The following is a 19,415-nucleotide window of genomic DNA, read 5'->3' as shown; positions in this document are numbered from 1 at the left end:
TACAGTTTAGTTACAAGTATGTGTGAAGATAAATCTAAGGATTAATGGTAAGTGTTATTTAGGATAAAAAAGTGATGGGTGAGTATATATGAAGTAAATATTGTGACTTATAAACTATGTAACTTACATCTAAATTAAGGTTTCAGTGTGTACAATTTTTTAATTATATACTAATTTTAATGTGTTTGGATAATTATTTTGATGAATTGTGCAAGTATGTTATATATATACAGTATTGTATTATATATATACAGTATTGTAATGTGCGTGGCTTAAGGTTAAGGTCTTAAAAATATATTTAAAAAAGAAAGGATCTGATGATTGCATATGGTACAGTGTATTGTATAAAAATCAATCATGAAATTTATATTATTGGAGAAGGTTGTGGTAAACAATGTTTTTGGTGTAGGCCACGCCATCGTGGATGCGGTCGTGTGGCACCAGGACGACTATGTCGTCTGGAGAGCGGACTCTGCTGAGTCCTACATAGAGCTGACCGTGAGTGAAGCAGTCAGTTCTCAGGTCTACACCAACTTTGTTGATGGTTTGCCCCTGTGATTTATGGAAGCTCATGGCGTATGCCAGTTGCAGTGGAAACTGTCTTCGGTTGATCATAAGTGGGGCGCCATCTACTATTGGGAATTTAAACGTGATACGGGGAATAGCAAATGTTTCGTTGCCTCCTGCCTTGCGGACTCTGACAATCCTGGGGCTTACAGCCTCGACGACGACTTTAGTGCCGTTAACCAGTCCTTCCTCAATGTTTAGGTTCCTTGTTATGAAGCAAACGGCCCCGATTTTCAGTTTCAAGATGTGGTCGGGTACCCCCTTGGCACGAGTTTGGTGGAGTGTTTCCTCGTCCACGTCGAAGCCGTCGTCAGCCTCTTTGTCTACCTCGTCGTAGCTGAGGAGCTCGTGAAGTGTTCCGTGCAATGAGTGAAGTATGACGTCATTGATGGCTCTGATGTTGGTGTTTAGTGTGGCGAGTATGGCCCTCTGAGCAGCTGCGTCGGGGTTGCTGAGGATGTGACCGGGGTAGATTTCATCAATAAGCTGATGGAGTGTGGTCATGTGACGCAGAGATCGAAGTGGGACGAGTTTCTCCTGTTCGCGGCCTTCTCCAAATGTGGTTTCAGGAAGGGTACCGTTACCCACGTGCAGTAAGTATTGTGAGTAGTCGTCGGATCCCCGCGTTCTCTGTGGTACTGTGAGTTTGAAAACTTTGAAGAATTCCCACAGGTGTGAAGAGCGGAGTGAAACCGCGACAACATCAGAGGGGCACCGTGCCCGTGGCACTACTGGTGCGATTTGTCTGAAGTCTCCGGAGCATAGAATAATCTTGCCACCGAATGGAAGGTCATTGCCCATGAGGTCTTTGAGAGATCGGTCCAGCATCTCAAAGCCGTGTCTATGCATCATGGGGGCTTCGTCGAAGATGATAAGCGTGGCAGCGCGGACGAGCTGAGCCCTTTGTGTACCATTGCTTATGTTCCAGTTGCCGAGGCCGTCTCCGAGGTCCAGCGGTAAGCGGAACATGGCGTGAGCCGTGGTTCCCCCTTCCAAATTGAGGGCAGCGATTCCAGAGCTTGCTACGCAGAGGGAGACCTTGCCCTTCGACCTCAGGTAAGATGCGATGACTTTGAGTAGTTGTGTTTTGCCGTAACCACCGGGACCGTCGAGGAACAGTGCCGTCGGTGCGTCTGCCGGGGCGTATCCTTCGACTAACGCTTTGATGTATTGAAGCACGTCGCTCTGCTCTACAGTGAGGCGGGGTTCCCAGTCTTGGACGATTCGTCTCTGGGCTTCCTCGCTATAAGTGAGGAATTGTCTACCGAGCTCTGTACTGTCGTCCTGAACGACAGGGAGTCCGTAAGCAGCGAGGCAGGACCCATTTCTGCGGAGTGATCGGTCGATCTGAATGAGTCCTAGCTTGTACGCCTTTTCTGGATTGTCGGGGTGCCTTTCCAGGTGGTCCTCGCAGAGCTTGTCTTTGAATGATTCCCAGAGAAGAGCAGCTGGGGCGCCGACATTGGCTAGCAAGCAGAAGAAGTTGCGTAGCTTAACGCCTGTCATGAAGGAAGAAGCCTCCTGCAGAGTTTCGGCGTATTCCTTCTCGTTGTCGGCTAACCCGAGACGCCGTGCGGCCTCTTGAAACGTTGCGCAATCGTCACCGGCGCGAGCAAGCAGATCTGCATACCCGCGGCATGGGAGATTGGCTAGTAAGACTCTGAGGTAATAGAGTTCACCGCGATTCGGGCTGACCCAGAACATACGTGAGACGAGTTCACCGAGCTGGCGCCGTGTGTAAAAGTGGGTCCCTGTTGTGTTTTCATACACGGGGACGTTCATGTTGCGGGTGGGTCGCTTGGCGTGCTCGATGTAATTCTCATAAAATTCCTGGTACGTGATATTGTCAAACTCTGCGTTTGCGGGGCGGGCCATGTAGCGAAGCAGTGTTGAGGTGGCTCTATCCAAAGCGTCTGCTTCGTTGCCGGGTTTGTAAGTGACTGATTGTTCCCCTTCTAGGTGCACGGGAAGCATTGTGACGGATGGCTCTGAAACGGTCTGATCGAAGCCGAGGAGGCGCCAGCAGGCGTCACTGGCTCCTATCATTCGTTTGGTGGCGTATTCTTCGGGCTCATCGACCTGTTGGTCAAGTGGGAGCACACGCACGTTGGATTGAGAGGTGCCTTTGTGTAAGTATTTGAACAGGTATTTGATGACCTTCCTCGTGGAGGCGATCTCGAGGTTTATGTGGGCGTTGTATTTAAGGAGTAGAAAGGGATTGTAGGGCACGATCCAGCCATCGTGGACCTCTACTTCTCTGTTCCTGTACATGCTCATGCAGGTATTGTTGTAATTACGTCTGTAATTGACGAAACCGCGGTCGTCAATGAAAGTGGTTTCATTCTGTGGTTTGGGGAAGAATTTGTTGCATTTGAGCTTGTCGTCGTCCCAGCAGGGGAGGTTGGTGCGATTGTACTGCCTACCACAAGGGCCGTGCAGCATGTGTTGCAAGACGAGTTGACGTAGACGGCCTCCGGCCTCTTCAGGGCCAGGTATGTCGGCACGGATGACTTTGTCTATGTCCCTGCCTTGGGTGGGGCCACCATCAGCCACGCGGATCGCTATGTGCGCGTGGGGAAGGCCTCGTTTCTGCATTTCGATGACATAGATGATGTACGCTTGTGGTCCAAACAGTGCCCCACTGCGAATATCTCTCAAGAGTTCCATCAGTTTTATGTGAAAAATGCGGCTACAGGTAGAGGGGTCGCACAAGTGACCGTGGCGTGTCGACTTTTTCAGCTCATCACACTGACCACACGCTGTGAACGTCAGAAAGTAGGTCGGTCCTCCCTTCCTAGAGCAGAGGGCCATGGCATTCATGTATTTTTTTTCATGTACCTTGGTCCGCCGGTGAAGGAGGATGGCAAATACACCTTGCCGGCTGGAGCCCCAGCCTCTCCCTGAATCGTTTCATCACCTGCTATGTCCTCAGCGACGTCCAGGTGGACGTCTCGCTGGACCTGGCGGGGTGGCGGGACCACTTGCGCCTGGAGTTCATTGAGTGGGGCCACTCTCATGGCGTTTTCAGCGTTCCGCTTTTGGCAGCGGGCTATGTAGCGGAGTCTCTTCTCCTCAAATCTCGCGAACATCTCAACCTGCCAGGCTTGAGACAGGCGGCCGAGCTCCGTAAAGCGAGGCTCTGAGAGGAGGAGGCACCGCGTGTAGTTAAGCTGCGATAGCTTTGCGCCGGTTCTGTCCTGCATATTCATCTGCCAACCGGGATTTCCGTGTGGGAAAAGCAGTGGGTATTGAAATGTCTCCATCAGAGGACTGAAGACACTTATTTGAGTCGGGTACCTGTCCGCTCTCTTCCACACTGTAAGTTTGCGGGAGGCGTTGTCTGCAGTCTCGCTCGTACTGAGTACGGCATGGACTTCACGGCCAGGATTGGGGTCTCCAAGGACGGGCCCGTGTGTGGCACGTGAAGTGACCTCGAATTGCAGGCTGGCATTGATGGCGGGCTCGTCATGGAGCCGGCGGAAAGAATTGATATGCGGGTTATTGGCCAAGAGGTATGAAGTCGCCGCATTTACAATAATCGGGTTCAAGCCACGTCCTTCAGCTAGAGCCTGCCTCTCATGACCATCATCGATGTATAACCTGCAGTGGTTGATGTACCTGTCGTGTCTGTTGTATCTGAATGATTGTCCTCGTGCTCCCAGGCTGTAAACTTTGTGATACAGACGGCCCTCGATCTTAAAGAAAGATATGCCGCTGGGGTGTCTGTAACCTCCTGTAACGCCCATTGCACAGAAAGCGTTCATGTCATTGTACGCTCTTGCGCGGTTGAGGAAGTCAGGGTGTTGGTAGAAGTCGGCATTGAGTGCTGGCAGTTCCTGCACATTGTACTTCCCCCTACCGCAGCACCAAAGGCCCGTGTGCGGCTCCTCGTCGAACAAGCGTGCTCCGCAGTGCGTGCACCGGAATATGTCAGCAGCATACAGATTCGTGTTCTTCAGAGTGTGCGGAATAACGTGATTAAGCTGTTCGCCGCTCCAGAAGGCCATGGGCCCATGTGCACGCACTGCATGTCGCATGTTTAGGGGCAAATGGAGTAGCTTTCGTGCCTCGGGGTGCGATGCTCTGTAGCGCGCTTGTTGCTCCTGTCGTCTCTCGGGGTGGTTTTCGACATAGCGGGCCTGTGCCTCGCGGTGGATCTCAGGGTGTGCTTCTGTATAACGCTGTTGCTGTTCGCAGTGTACTTCTGGGTGTACCTGTCGAAAGCGCTGTTGGGCCTCGCGGTGTACGTCTGGGTGTTCTTGCGAGTACCGTTCCTGGGCGTCACGTTGTACCTGGGGCTGCTCGTGTGTGTATTGTTGTTGCTTTTCAAGTAATTTTTGCCTGTTTTTTTCACGGTACCTTTTTTGAGCTTGTGCACATTGTTCTCGGTGAGAGAGTAAAGAAGTTTTTGGCCTTCCCTTTTTCGTCTTTTTTGGACGCCCTCTTTTTTTTCGTGGAACAGTCGGCAGCGTTTCAGAACAATCTGAATCTTGTTGTGTATCGTTGTCAATGGGTGTTTCCGGCCGGGACGTCTGCTGCCGCCTCGTTCTTTTGGCCTGGCGCAGTGCAAGTGGAGTGTCTGAGTCCGATTTGGAGGTAGAATAACGGACTGACCAAATTTCAGTTTCATTATCTGGATGAAGAGGCGGAACCCTATCCTGAATATTCACGGTTGCAAGCCGAGCAATCAGTGGTGAGTCCGAATCTGAGTCCGCTACATGGGATGTGGTGGTGCATGGTGTGTTTGGTGGTCTTTTGGCCCGCTTACGTGGTCGGCGTGCAGCAAGTGGAGTGTCCGAGTCTGAGCCACCGTCACCGGGAGACGCACAGCTGGTAGATGGACCGGAATGTTGCGCCAGCTTCCGTGTCTGGGCCAACGGTAGTCTGAATCGCATCCGCACGACAGTACAGAGATGAGCGGCGTCATGTTCGGGAATAGGGTGAAGGAGCAACAAGTTTGTCAGTGCTGACAAAGTTTCACAACTGAAAAGACGACTCCGATTGTTTCCCTCTGTTTCGTGGTCTTCACAACCTGATTCACTGACGCCCTGAGGGTCAAAGACGAGAAAATCGCCTTCAGATTCCCAGAATGCGACAGTGCCTCGCGGTGTGTTGAAGAGGAATCCACTTCCGGGCGGAGACGTCTTAAATACGCCATTCAATATCTGGCAAATAAATTGCCTAGCAGCTGCAAACTCTACTTCACTGTGTGGGTAAACGTACGACGTGAGGTTGGATACTTCAGTGATTTCAACCTCAACGCGTGGATTACTGACAACCAGGCGGGGCGGCAAGTCTTTCGGCTCGGCAGCCCTTTCTGCTGGAACATTAAGTTCAGAGAACAGAGAATCACCAGCAAGTAGTATGTCATCAATGTCTGTATCAGTAATATCCCGCTTAAGAAAGGCATGAGCCAGTGCCAGCGCAGAAATGGGAACTGCTTGCCTGTCCCCATATTTAGTAAAGAAAAAAGGATCGCAGTTGTGAAAGGAACCCGATGCCTCCAAACGGATCCCGGGCGAAAAATCCGGCATTGCACCAAAGAAAGTTCGCACTAAATGTTTATTTCAGCGAGTATGGAGTGAGTGCAGCGGGAGCAACAGCGAGGTAAGTCTGATAATATTCCAGCTATGAATTTACAATCTCCTTTATGTTCCAGGCTCGGACCACTCAACTGTGAGAAGAAGGACGAAGAATGCCTCAACCCGACAGCTATCCCAAGGAGGTTTAACCAAGAACCAAAGAAGACAACCCAAGAAGGTCTAACCAAGAACCAAGGAACACAATTCAAGTTCAGCAAAAAGAATCAGTGAAAGTCGGAATGCGAAACGAGAACTGCGCGGCATGCAAGCAGGAGGCGGGTGGGCGAGCTGCCGATGAGTGAACAACAATGCCGTGGGTTGGGGAGGGTGAGGGGGAACGTAGCAGAGGGGAGGCGCCGCAGCGAGAGCCCCGACCGAAGGACTGCATTGTTGTGCCATTATATAGTCAAGGCGGAAAAAGCTGCGCCGCTTACAATAGCATGCGGTATTGCTTTGGGGTGCATGGAGAAACCGCGCGCGCGCCCTCTCGTGCCCCCTTCACCGAGGGGAAACCACGCGCGTTGCCTCCGTGGAGCGCCGCGGCAGGAGGCCAGCGTCCCTTACGGACCGACGAATTTTCACGCCGTCAGCTTTGAAACTCACTGCAAAAAAAATCCATCTTAATTTTAAGAAACTAGTTTGTGAAGCAGTTTACAAAGATTTTTTGCTATTAAAAGTAAGAAACTTTCTCCTCTTAAAACTAATGACAAAGTTTTTAAAATTCATAGATTATGGTTTATTAAAATTCATAAACAAATTTGACTAAAGTGGGAGAAAAGAACCTCTATACCGACGTCCGATTTCGAGTGTGGATGTCAGAATTCTGAAATGCATCTTACATCGTGTCACATTACTGTGTCGGTTGTCAAAATTATTCGAGGCATGAAGACCTGATACTTGTATGTCTTCCATCTTCCGACTGTGCCTCAACAGAGGAGGTGCCTGGACCTAACCTAATGGCCGACAGCAGACGCCCGCGAGTGGCAACATGGTTGTGCGTTTTTCTCAACTTCAGTGGAATATTTTGTTAAAAAATTTGAGCTAGCGGCTAGAGAAGACATTTACTAAGGCAACAGATGGTATCATTTGCCAAAAGAAGTTCTTTTAGAAAAACAAAAAGGAAAATTTTTAATCGGGAACGGACACGGCGCTCTGAGCGCCACCTAGCGGCAGGTCTGTGAAACCTGACCTTGACCCAGCGGCTGACTGTGGGTCATACCGTGTGAGAAGTGGCTTGTCGACAGTTTACGTGAAGTAATCAAACTAAACCTTCGGTTTACGTTGAATGTGACAGCTATCACTGAAGCGTTCAATTTTAACCTCAATCAGTTAGTTTCAGAAATCTAGTTATGAAAAGTCATCAGTCATGTGGATTTTAAGAAACCAATTTTTACTTTTGGCAGGCAATCTTAATTTTGACAACCGAGTTCCTAAGTTTTAAAAGTGGTTTTGAAATTTACCAATTATTTATTACTTTTCATTTTAGTTTTGGTAAATGTAAAAAAGTATAGCACTTTTCACAAACTTTTCTGAGTTTTCACATCATTTCAAAATGTTATTAAATTTAAGACATTTTCATGTCTTAAATTTCAGAATTTTTTTTGCAGTGCTGCGGTCGGGAGACGATGTCCGAAGAAATCAAGTCAAACAGCACCAAAATATGTGCAAGACGGTAAAGGCCAGATTTGTCAGGGGCCGTCCGTAAGCAAAGCACGTACCGGCTAAAAAATGGCGCGAGACGGTGGTCGTATTTCGAAAACCGTGCGCCGCACGACAACATGTCGTAGAAGCAAAAATGAGCGCCACAAAATTTGAGGGATGGCGTACGCTTTAATGACCCACCTTAAACGTCATCTTGCACGTGAAATTTGTAAAAAAAGCCATATTTGAACATATCGTACTCCGCATTTCGGGAACGAATAGTCTGCCGCTCGGGAACGGTCTGTCCCATCGGAACGGGTCAAAGCTTATCTGAAAAACCATAAAATTTCAAGGGCAGTCCTAGCGACAACCCACCGTCCCAAACGCGTCCTTGTTGGTGAAAAGACGCGTCGCGCGTGTTGCGGAGCGGCGTGGGAGAAGTGGTACTGTTGGCGACCTCAACGCGGGAAGAGGGCAAATTTCATCGTTTCGATGGGTTTTCGTGGATTTTAGATTGGAAGGAGTGAGAAAAGTGACCTTTTGACACTTTTTGCCTTCCCAATTGTTGAAAATGCGCGTCGACCGGTATGTCTACGGTCGAAATCGGCCGGGGGGTTCGGGCTGTGGCTTTTTATCGCCAATCAGTCACTCAATCATCTCGCGCGTTCCGGGGATTTTGTATGGACTCGCGCTTCGCGCTCGGTCCCCCCCCTTGCGGGCCTTCGGCCCGCTGGCAGGCCTTCGGCCTGCTGTTCCCGGCATCTGTACCTCTCGCTGCATTGTCCGGGGTTCAGACCGTCGTCACTGCCATGCGTCGGCTTAAATAAGAATCTGTAGTTTTCATCAGATTGTTCAAGGGTGGCGTTAGGTTCATGTAGTTGTAGTTTTTCGGCAGGCTTCTCGCGTGCCGCAGGCAGGCGGGGTTCTCGGGATGGACACTTTGTAGCGTAAAGTGGAGGGTTTGCACTAGTGCAGCTTCGTTAGGCGCGAGAAATACGCTCGCCCGATGTTTGTTGCATCCACACGTAGAGAAGCATGCGGTGCTGCCGTACGCTGCTTGTAGCGCACAGTATCTGTACATCTCTCTGCATTTTACGTGGTTGACACTTTTCAACAGATTTGGGGGGGGGGCGTTAGGTTCATGTAGTTGTAAGTTTCCGGCTGGCTTTTCGCGTGCGGCAGCCGGCCGGGTGGGTGGTCACTGGGCACGCTGTAGGCAGGCAAGCGCGTTGCTTCCCCGAGTGGAATATTTTTTCGACACTGTGTAGCGGAAAGCGGAGGGTTGCACTAGTGCAGTTTCGCGGAATTATCTTGGGCCATGGCCGTTGCACCGTCGCATTGTGGAGCATGCGGTGCTGCTTTGGGGTGCATGGAGATACCGCGCGCGCGCCCTCTCGTGGCCCCCTTCACCGAGGGGAAACCACGCGCGTTGCCTCCGTGGAGCGCCGCGGCAGGAGGACAGCGTCCCTTACGGACCGACGAATTTTCACGCCGTCAGCTTTGAAACTGCAGTCGGGAGACGATGTCCGAAGAAATATCGTAACAGAGCAGCAAAAAAAATGTACAAGACCGTGTAAGCCGGATTTTGTAAGGGGTCGTCCGTAAACAATTCACGCATCGGCCAAAAAAGGCGCGAGACGGTGGTCGTTGTTCGAAAACCGTGCGCCGCCCGACAAAATGTCATAGGAGCAATAGTAAGCGCCTTAAAATTTAAGGGGTAGCGTACGCTTTGATGACCCACCTTAAACGTCATCTTGGACGTGAAATTTGTAAAAAACGCAATATTGTCACATTTTGTTCTCCGCATTTCGGTGACGAATCGTCTGCCGCTCGGAAACGGTTCATCCGATCGGAACGGGTCAAAGCTCATCTGAAAAAGCTTAAAATTTTAAGGGGCAGTCCTCGCGACAACCCACCGTCCCAAATGCGTCCTTGTGTGTGAAAAGACGCGTCGCGCGTGTTGCGGAGCGGCGTGGGAGAAGTGGTACTGTTGGCGACCTCAACGCGGGGAGAGGGCAAATTTCATCGTTTCGATCGGTTTTCGTGGATTTTAGGTACGAAGGAGTGCGAAAAATGAACTTTAGACACTTTTTGCCTTTCCAATTGTTGAAAATGCGCGTCGACCGGTATGTCTGCGGCTGAAATCGGCCGGGGGGTTTAGGCTGTGGCTTTTTATCGCCAATCAGTCAGTCACTCACTCAGTCAGCTTCGGAGCTCCGGGGATTTTGTATTGACTCGCTACGCTCGATGGGGGGCTCCGCCCCCCATACCCCCCGGTGCGGGCCTTCGGCCCGCTGAGCCTCGCCCGGTTTTGGCAGCTTTCACTGCACTGTAAAAATTTTTTGTAGTCAAATTCCTATACATGTATATGAAACAATTCACATATACATGTATAGGAATATTACCACACACTTGTATGGCAATTTTCCTATACATCGGTATAGCATTATGACTATACGTGTATAGGGGTTGTCCTATCTGTTGTACAGGATTTTTCCTATACATCGGCATAGCAAAATTGCAATGCATGTATAAAATTTCTCCAATTTAAGAAAAAAATGCAAACTATACAGGCCGCAAGGCTGTGTTAATCGTGGCAGATATTTTACTCAACGGGCAAGGTTCTCGCCGGTTAGACATGATGCCTCTCGTCCGGTGAGTCAGTTCACCACTTTGGCGAAGTCCGACATCACCAACTGTCCTCCAAGTTAGCAAGGACATGTCCTATTCAAAAATTGTGGAAAAAGTCGTGTTGATGTCCGACTTCTTTCCATATCAGGAGGGCGTCTGCCTCGTAACCTAACCAAATTCCCAACCGCAGCACCCACCGAGAAGTAAGTCCGTGAAAACGACACTAGCGCCATCTAGCGGATAATCCGGATTATAAGCAAAGAAGCAGCTTCGCGACTTTTGTCACAAGTGAATTAATAATCACACTGATTACCAATATTTGTACAGGCTACAAGAATTTCAATTGTAGTTTTAACAGTTTACAACAAAAACCCCTTGAGCAGTTAGCCATAACTCTATACACGTATTGGAAAATTCCTATACAAAAATAGGATTTCTGGCAGTTGCTATACATGTATAGTAATTTTCCTATACATTTTCGGTCCGTATAGCAAAAAACCTATACAAATCGGAAAATTCCTATGCATGCATTGGAATATCAGTATTTCCTATACATGTATAGGAATTTTGCTAGACCACTGTATGGCAAAATTCCGATCACTTTTTACAGTGTGTAATCTGTAACCTTGTCATCCTTACTGTTACTGTTTTATTTTGCTATAGGAGGTTTTTGGGATTGCTAAGTGCTTTTTAGTCTGTCGCTTCGAGGAGAAAGAATTGCCAGTGTCCATCTGTGCTTGTCATGAGTTGATTGTTTGAGGTGTTTTACGGAGGAAAGCGCTTACAGCCTTTAGCAGTAACCTAACCCACCTTAGGGTTTTTCTCAGTTAGCTTCGTACGGATAAATCGGCACCCCTTGCATGCAGGCAACCCGTAACATACGCCGTAAAATGTTAAAAAGGAAAAGCTGTACGTGAATATATCGAGAAAAGAATTACCGATGATAAGTTTTATGGCCTTTATTATGAGCAGTCGCACGCAACGTTGCAAACACTACGCCTGCGAGGTAGGCAACCAATGGATTAAATCTCGAGAACAATCAGAAAACATTAAATAAATTAAAGCTTGGTTCTGATTTCTTCTCAAAATAGGGAAACCTTTACCTCGCAAAGCTCATCCAAAGTCCGTTTTGCATAAGGAGTGAGGACCCCCGGCAGGTAGGCAACCAGCACGACCCGCGATCTTGAGAACCGTTTGGATGCCAAAAACGTCATAAAAGCAAAAATGTTGCTCGTCGAAAATAAGGCTCAGAGTTTGCAATGATGACACACTTCCAAAGTCATCTTCGTCGAAAAATCTGCGTCAGAAGCAAAAACAAAGAAAATTTTTGCTATTTTGAACGACAAATGGCAGAAATCTCGAGAATGGCACGTCGGATCGAGACGAGAGATGGCTCAACGGATAGGAAATTAAATTTGAGGGATACCGTGCGCTTTAATGACCTATCTAGCGGGTCGCCTCGTTTGTCCTACCTTTCGTTTGTCCTACCACCTTTTTTTAGGATATTTTTAGATGCCCTATTTTAAGACCCGAATTTAGTTCCAAAAATAGAAACGGATCCCCAGATTAAGCTGCTACTTTTGCCATCTATTTTAGATCCCCAAATCAAGATGAAATTAAAAAATTCCATTTTAAGAACCTATTTATGGAACCTATTTTTAGATCCTTATTTTAAATACCTATTTTTAGGTTCTTCAAGATAGGATCTATTTTTGGGGTCTACTTTTAGAAACGAACCTTTTTTTTGGATCCCAGACCCTATTTTTAGGTAATTGGAAGTCTATTTTGAAAGGCTGTCCGGGGGATCTCCTTCAGAGACCGGAATCGGGCTCACTGCTCGCCCGAAAAGGAGCCCGACGCTACGGAGTGAGCAGCCCGAGCCCCATGTTAGCCCGGCCCGGCCCAGACTCAAACCCAAGAGCCCGGCGCAGCCCGGGCCAGCCCGTCCGGGCTGAGCAGCCCGTAGGGGCGGGTGCAGGCTAGGGGGATGCTGCCTGCCTGCCGCGCCACTACGTCACCAACGCGTCGCGGGCTGCGCCGGGCTGCCTCGGGCTCATGAGCCCGCGGCCATGGCCAGGACCGAACCCCACCTGCCGCCTGTCTGACCGCTGAGCTATCCGTCTGATTGTCGCGGGGCGCACTGGCTGTGCCTAGGAAAAGCAGCCCGACGGAGTGAGCCCGATTCCGTCTCTCTCCTCCCCCCCCCCCCCCCTCGTAGCTCTCTGCCCCTCATTGCGAATTAGCCGCCCTTTGACCGATTCTTATGGGTATCGCATTGATCAGCGCGCTTTGAAACGCACATCGGTACTAGAGTTGAAAAACGTGTAATTTTGAGCCCATTTCTAATACACTTTTCTGCCTTTTCGCCGTCTGGCTCAAAATCAGCTGGAACCGCAACGCGCCGGAGCTAGAGTTAGCGTTCACATAGCTATCCCAGACGTCAACAGCTATTCTTTCTTCGTCTGTAACGTCTGTCACTGCAAGTGCGCCAGAGACAATGTCACAGCTCCAGACGGCCGGGCGCAATGGCAGTCTGGCAGTGCAGTGCAGCACAGTTAGAGGAGGATTCTACTTTGATTTGGATTTGTCTCGAGAAGACAAACAAAAAATGTCAGTACATGTCATGAGTTAAAATGGAAGTTGAAAGAGTTATTGAACTTCCTCCGTCTTTTTAAAGCCAACCAATAACTCTTTCATTTTCCATTTTAACCCATGGCATGTGTTGATATTTTTTCTTTGTCTTCTTCAGACGAATCGAAATCTGTTTGGTAATGCTTGGTCAAGTTTGAAAATTTACTGTAGGCGCTATCCTGCGAAAGTCTGCAGAGCCGAAAGCCGGCGAAGCGGTCGAAAATCGAACCCCCCGTCCGATTAGGCCCGATTATCTAACCGGGCGGGAACGGGGACCGCTCATCCACGGTTCGAAATTCGAACTCCCTTGTAACAGTGAGGTCGGGCGGGGCGGGGAAGGTGCGGAGGGGCCACTTCGGGGACCGTTCCATTGATCAGGCCTGTTTGCTTGCATCCAGCCTTTCTGCGGCGCGCCACTCGCCAAAAAGTTGCGGTTTTCGTCTCGGCGTTCCCCATTTTACGGCCACACCGTTCATTATTTTGACTTGAAATTTCGAAGGCGTTTGACTACGAGTAGGACTACGCCTGTACATTGGCCAATTTTGGATATCGTGCCCAGGAGCCGAACTACGGCGGTCTCTGTTTTCCGAGCCAATCACGAGGCAAAGGCAATGCCGGGCCGGGTCTGACCCGGACCGGGGGCGAGCCGAGTCTTTTACCAGTCTCTACCGATTTTTAAATCTTTTGGCCCCGTTCTTGAGAAACTGCAATTTTTATTTCGGTCTACATTGGCTCCCCGCGTGGAGGCATGGCCGGTGGCCGACCTGGAGTTACGTAATCCCAAAAATAGGGAAACTTCTTCAAAATTTAAGATGTTTCTAAAAGTAAACCTTAAAAATAGAGGCCTGATGTTGGCATTAAAAATAAGGGTCTAAAAATAGGCTCTAAAAATAAGGTTCTTAAAGTAGGTTCTTAAAATAGGTTTCAAAAATAGGTTTCAAAAATAGGTTCTAAAAATGTATTTTTGTAGCTCTTTAAAATTGGATGCAAAAGCGGTCCCTAAATTTGTATTATGTCCTCTATATTTGGCAGAACATTTTTAGACACTAAAATTGGGATATAAATTTAGCCTAAAAATAGCGGTAGGACAAGTGAGCGGTAGGACAAACGGAGCCGCCGCCTATCTAGGACGTGTCCTTCTTGGTGAAAGTTCGATCGGCGTTCCTAGGTGACAAATTTTCTGCCGTTTTTGAACGACAAAAGGCCTAAATCTCAGGAATGGGATGTCGGATCGGGACAAGAGATGGCTCAATAGATAGGAAATTAAATTTGAGGGGTACCGTACGCTTTGATGACCCATCTAGGACGTGTCCTTCTTGGTGAAAGTTCGATCGGCGTCCTGGGGCGGCGGGGAATCGCACCTCACATGCGCAACACAGGCCTTATGGGAGATGGGTTTTTCGGGATTTTGAAGGGGAAGGGGCAAGAAATTGTCTCATTTAAGATATTTTTGCTCCCCAATTGTCGAAGAGACGAATCGAATGGTGTTTGAACGAAGAAAATCGGTCGGGCGGTTCGGGCTGTGCCTTTTTATCGCCAGTCAGTCAGTCAGTCAGTCAGTCATCTTCCGGTTTTGGGGTATTTTTGATTGATCCCTGCTGTGCGTGCGTCCGTCCGTCCGAGGACTTCCTGTTGTCCGATCTTGACCAAATTTGGTATGCAGCCTCCTTGGGTGACCCTAAGAACCGCCCGGTGGCAGCAAATCCGATCCGAGCCCCGGGAGAACTGCTGCAGGTGCATCATGGTCTACATGGGGTCGAGGTGGATTTCTGCAACGGATACAGCTGGGAGGGCATTGTTGGGGTATTTTTGGAATCGGGGCGACGAAACAAAACCAACGGTGCCAGTTTCAAGCCAATCGGAGACCCGGGTTCAAATCCCAGTGGGGTATATTTTAGACATTCTTTTAATTCAAATTTTTGCATTGTTTCTGATGTTTTTAAGGGCGCTGATGACGAAAATAACATTTGTTTTGACCCCAGACTCAGGTTCAAATCCCATCAGGATTAAACATAGGCGAAATTCGCACATTCCCTGATGAACAGGACGGGCCAAAGTTGCCGATGTATATCGCTTCTTTTCCAGTTATTTTGGAGAGGAGGGGTGTTTGAGGTCAAGGATTTCAAATCTGCAATCAAAATTCAATTTTGAAAATATCCAGGGGTGGATCAGGAGGTGTGCATATTAAAAAATGCTTTAATGAATGTGCGACGCATCATTTCCTATAAATTGAGAGTCCAGGATTTCAAATCTGTAAACAAAAATCAATTTCAAAAGAATCTAGGGGCGGACCAGGGGGGAGGGGAGGGGGGGGGGGGGTAAATTTTCAAAATGTCCAAAATTGTCATGTGACACATGATTTCGTAGGTTTTAGTGGCCAAGAATTCCAAATCCGTTAACAAAATTCAATTTTGAGAATATCAAGGGGCGAATCAAGGGGAAAAATTTTAAAACTTGCCAAAATTATCACGTGATACATCAATTCGTAGTTCTTTGGGGACAAAAATGTCAAATAGGCCAAATAAAATAATTTTTAAAGCAGGTGGTTAAAAAGATGGCTAGTTGAATTTAAGACTTTAATGTGATACATTTTGAATCAAAACTGAGTCTCATTAATCAGGTGGGCCAGGCTCCATTTTGAAAAATTTTACAAAATAAGATTTTACAAGAAAATTAAGAGATAATTTCAACAAAACAGGATGGCGACGAACACAAAAAAATACACTTCAAATCGACCCCCATCAAGATGTTCGTCGCCATCCTGGACAATCGACTACGCAGATCTTGGCCAGCATTGAGTTCCTGAGAGCTCAAGCACGCAAGATGGGCATTCCGTCTTCAAAAGTCTCGGACACCAAAGTAGTTCGCGGTCGCGGGCAGGGTCTCTTTGGCCACCAAACATTGTACGACCTCCTCGTCGGCCTTGACGGCGACCTCGTGGACCTCGTGGTACGTCCTCGTATCTCCGAAACTGGTGGCCGCACAGTGGGTGAAATGACCGCTTTCAAGAAGAGATAGTCGAAATGTTGCGAAAGGTGTATGAAAATTAGGATCTGGGGGTTTTAGGGTCATCTTAAGACGTTTTTGAAGTTAAATAAACTATAGGACATCAATTTGACAGTTTACTTTATGGCCTAAGTATAATTTTTAAGTAATTTCCATAAAAAATTTCGTTTTTTTTTTCTTAAACAAATTGAAGAAACACAAACGTTTTATTCTTCTGCGGAGGGCAACTTTCCTTCCCTCCGCAGAAGAATAAAATGTTTTTGTTTGTTCTACATTCATTTTTGGCCCGTCCCGTTTATTTTTTGTAAAAAAATGACGGAGGGACGGGCATATAGTATGATGCATGCTGTGCGTCCGTTCGTTCGTCCATTCGTCCGAGGACTTCCCGTGGTCCGATCTTGACCAAATTTGGTATGCAGCCTCCTTGGGTGACCCTAAAAACCGCCCGGTGGCAGCAAATCCGATTCGAGCCCCGGGGGCGCTGCTGCAGGTGCATCATGGTCTACATGGGGTCCAGGAGGATCTCGGCAACGGATGCAGCTAGGAGGGCATGTAGGGGTATTTTTGGAATCGGGGCGACGAGAGAAAACCAATGGTGCCACTTTCGAACGAATCGGAGAAGTTCGGACCCGGGTTTAAATCCCAGCGGGGTATTTTTGAAACATTCTTTTTATTCGAGTTTTTGCATTGTTTCTGATGTTTTTTGAGAGTGCTGATGACGAAAACGACAGTTATTTTAACCCCAGACTCAGGTTTAATTCCCGTCAGGGTCAAACATAGGAGAAATTTGTACGTTTCTTAACGTACGGGACGGCTCAAAGTTGCCGATGTATATCGCTACTTTTCCTGTTCTTTTTTTAAAAGAAGTTTTTCATGTAAATTACCCGTTGTCCTTCAGTCACAAAGTGAACTATGTAAAATTGCTGTCCAATAGTTTTTTTAATTTCAGAAACGTGTTAAAATGACCCTTAAACCTCTAGATACGAATTTTCTTGCACCTATCGCGACATTTTTTATGTCGAAAGCGGTCATTCCGCCCACTGTGTAGCGGTTATCTGTAGTGAACGAAACGTGATTTTGCCGCTGCGCGCTAACACGATTCGGCAAAGAACTGCCGTTTGCGCAGCTATGCGCAGCTTATTTTTTGTCCTCTTCAAGTGTACACTAAAACCTATCAAATGCGCGCAGAGCGGGCGCCGGGTAACCTCAGGCTTGTTTCTACGCACAATGCGAAAATATTTTTTTATGTTTGTTTACAAAATTTGCCAAAACACACGCAGTTTTGCCATTTCTCAACCAAATGCGTTTCCGAAAACAGTATAAGATTTGCGAAGGCATGCTCTTTCGAACGATATACTTGGATTTACTTGTAACTACTTAGGTGCAGGAGAAAAACGCCTGCAAATATGGGTTTTGTTATAGTGAAAAAACGTGCAAAGCACGACCACAGACTTTGACGTGGTGCACACGCAAAACGAAGACTCGGATGGGGAAATTAAAGACAGATTTAGATTCAGCAGAATTTTTTCAGTCAGGAAAATGTGTTTGGACACTCAAGAAAAATATTTGGAACTTGGCCTTGTATGTGGGTCCTAGTGGTCTCCATGGCCAGCTCAAACACAGGGGTCATCATGGCTGACACGAAAGGACGTCGTCGGCAACCTATCAAGGTGCCCGATGACTTTATTAATACGGACGCAATAATTAATTCAGGTTTTTAATTATTTTTTGAAGTCATTTATTTTCTTGCAGAAATAAAAGCTTCGTCAATTCTCGCAATTTACCGTTTATTAGCCGAGTGGGAAATCACTCGCGTAACAGTCGGGTCACCGATTCCTTGTATTAAGCGTAATAGTAAAAGCGTAATAGCCAAAATTTTCTAAATTTTTCGTTATGAAGGTCTGATTTTAGCTTAGATCTCGATATGTGGAAACATAATAAGACTTCTGTACCGTAGAACGGGGTAATATGAGACATAAAGGAAAATCGAGACAAAGCGCACTTTTTTCGGTTTTTGTCGTGTTGCTATCTAGCGGTTGTTCAAAAGTCCATCGGGAATTTTTTTTCGTGATCTAGGAGGCCGTTTCAGCTTACGAGAAACGCTCGAAGGCTAACAGAGACTCGCCAGGGTTATTTAGAACCAAAGGAAAAACCTCTAAATTTTAACAAGTTTTATAAAGTTGGTAAAAAGCTCCCCAGAAACCTCGGTTAGAACTCGGGTTCTCGTCCGTTTGAGGTCTAAATCTGTAGGCAATTATGTCAACATAACCAGGACAAAATTTGGTTCCGTTATGACTACTCCCGGGCTGCCTGTTCCCGATAGAGTACAATTTTGTTACCTTGCAGGGAAAATAGAGACACCTCTTTTCGCTTGAAATATGAGGCCAAACATACTACACTGTTAATAATTTCAAGAAATAATGATTTTAACACGAATTTGTTTTACTATCTGACCGGCATCTATGCTCTTCGTTAAGTTTTTTCATGTAACAGGCACAACTCATGGAGCATATGGAAACTGCGGCCCTTTTTCCGTGCGGCCCATACCAGGGGGCGGCAACGGCCTAGGAGGCGCGTGAAGCCATGCGCGAGTAAGGTGCAGGGGTTACTTATTTTGCTTCGATTAGAAAATCTAGCCCGTTGATTGCAAAACGCTTTGCGCAGATCAAAAGAGCACAAAATTTAAGGTGCATTAGGCCTATTAGACTGCCCGATACTTCCAATTCAACCGAACACAAGGGCGGAATCATTTACATCAACATGGCGCACTCGAGTTTTTCCTGAATTTTATGATTTTTCGTGTTTTTTAGTGTTTTTACTGCACCTTAACATAAAGTCAGGGGGGAGTTTCGAGAAGAGCAATTAGCCTATTACACTCTAGATTTCAAGCCCTTTCCATCGGTGCAAAGCATTTTGAAAAACACTGTCTAGTTTTCATGATCTCGAACAAGTGCGCAACCTCTCCACTGACGGCGCGAGCATCGGTTCACGATCTGCCTAGGCCGTTGCCACCCCCTGCCCATACCTACTGCGGTCTATAGAAACTGAGGCCCATGCACACTGCGGCCTATGCACAGTGCGGCCTAGAGACGCTGCGGCCCTTACCTACTGCGGCCCAGAGAAGGTGCGGTCCACACCCACTGCGGCCTAGAGAAACTGCGTTCCTTACCCACTGCGGCCTACGGAAACTACGACCCATACTCACTGCGGCCTACAGAAAGTGCGGCCCATTGCTGGCACTCCCCACCACGCCGTGTCCCGAGTGAGTTGCCTCGCCCGCCAACAGATGGCACCCTTGTCCCCCGCTGGAGGGAGGCTCTGGCCTCGGCCGAGCCGGAGGGGTTGCCTACCCTCCGG

The 19,415-nt window shown here is 47.8% G+C and overlaps 1 protein-coding gene across 1 annotated transcript; it reads right to left on the bottom strand.

Annotated features, from left to right (window-relative positions):
- Positions 1-369: 369 nt before the first annotated feature.
- Positions 370-3,234, bottom strand: LOC117642372. The gene has a single exon (XM_034380463.1). The coding sequence runs from the start codon at positions 3,232-3,234 to the stop codon at positions 370-372; it is 2,865 nt and encodes a 954-aa protein (XP_034236354.1).
- Between the last annotated feature and the right edge of the window lie 16,181 nt (positions 3,235-19,415).

This window comes from Thrips palmi, unplaced genomic scaffold (genome assembly GCF_012932325.1).
Source record: "Thrips palmi isolate BJ-2018 unplaced genomic scaffold, TpBJ-2018v1 HiC_scaffold_16, whole genome shotgun sequence".
Classification (NCBI taxonomy): domain Eukaryota; kingdom Metazoa; phylum Arthropoda; class Insecta; order Thysanoptera; family Thripidae; genus Thrips; species Thrips palmi.
Note: the sequence above shows the minus strand (reverse complement) of the source record. Positions and strands in the feature narration are given on the sequence as shown.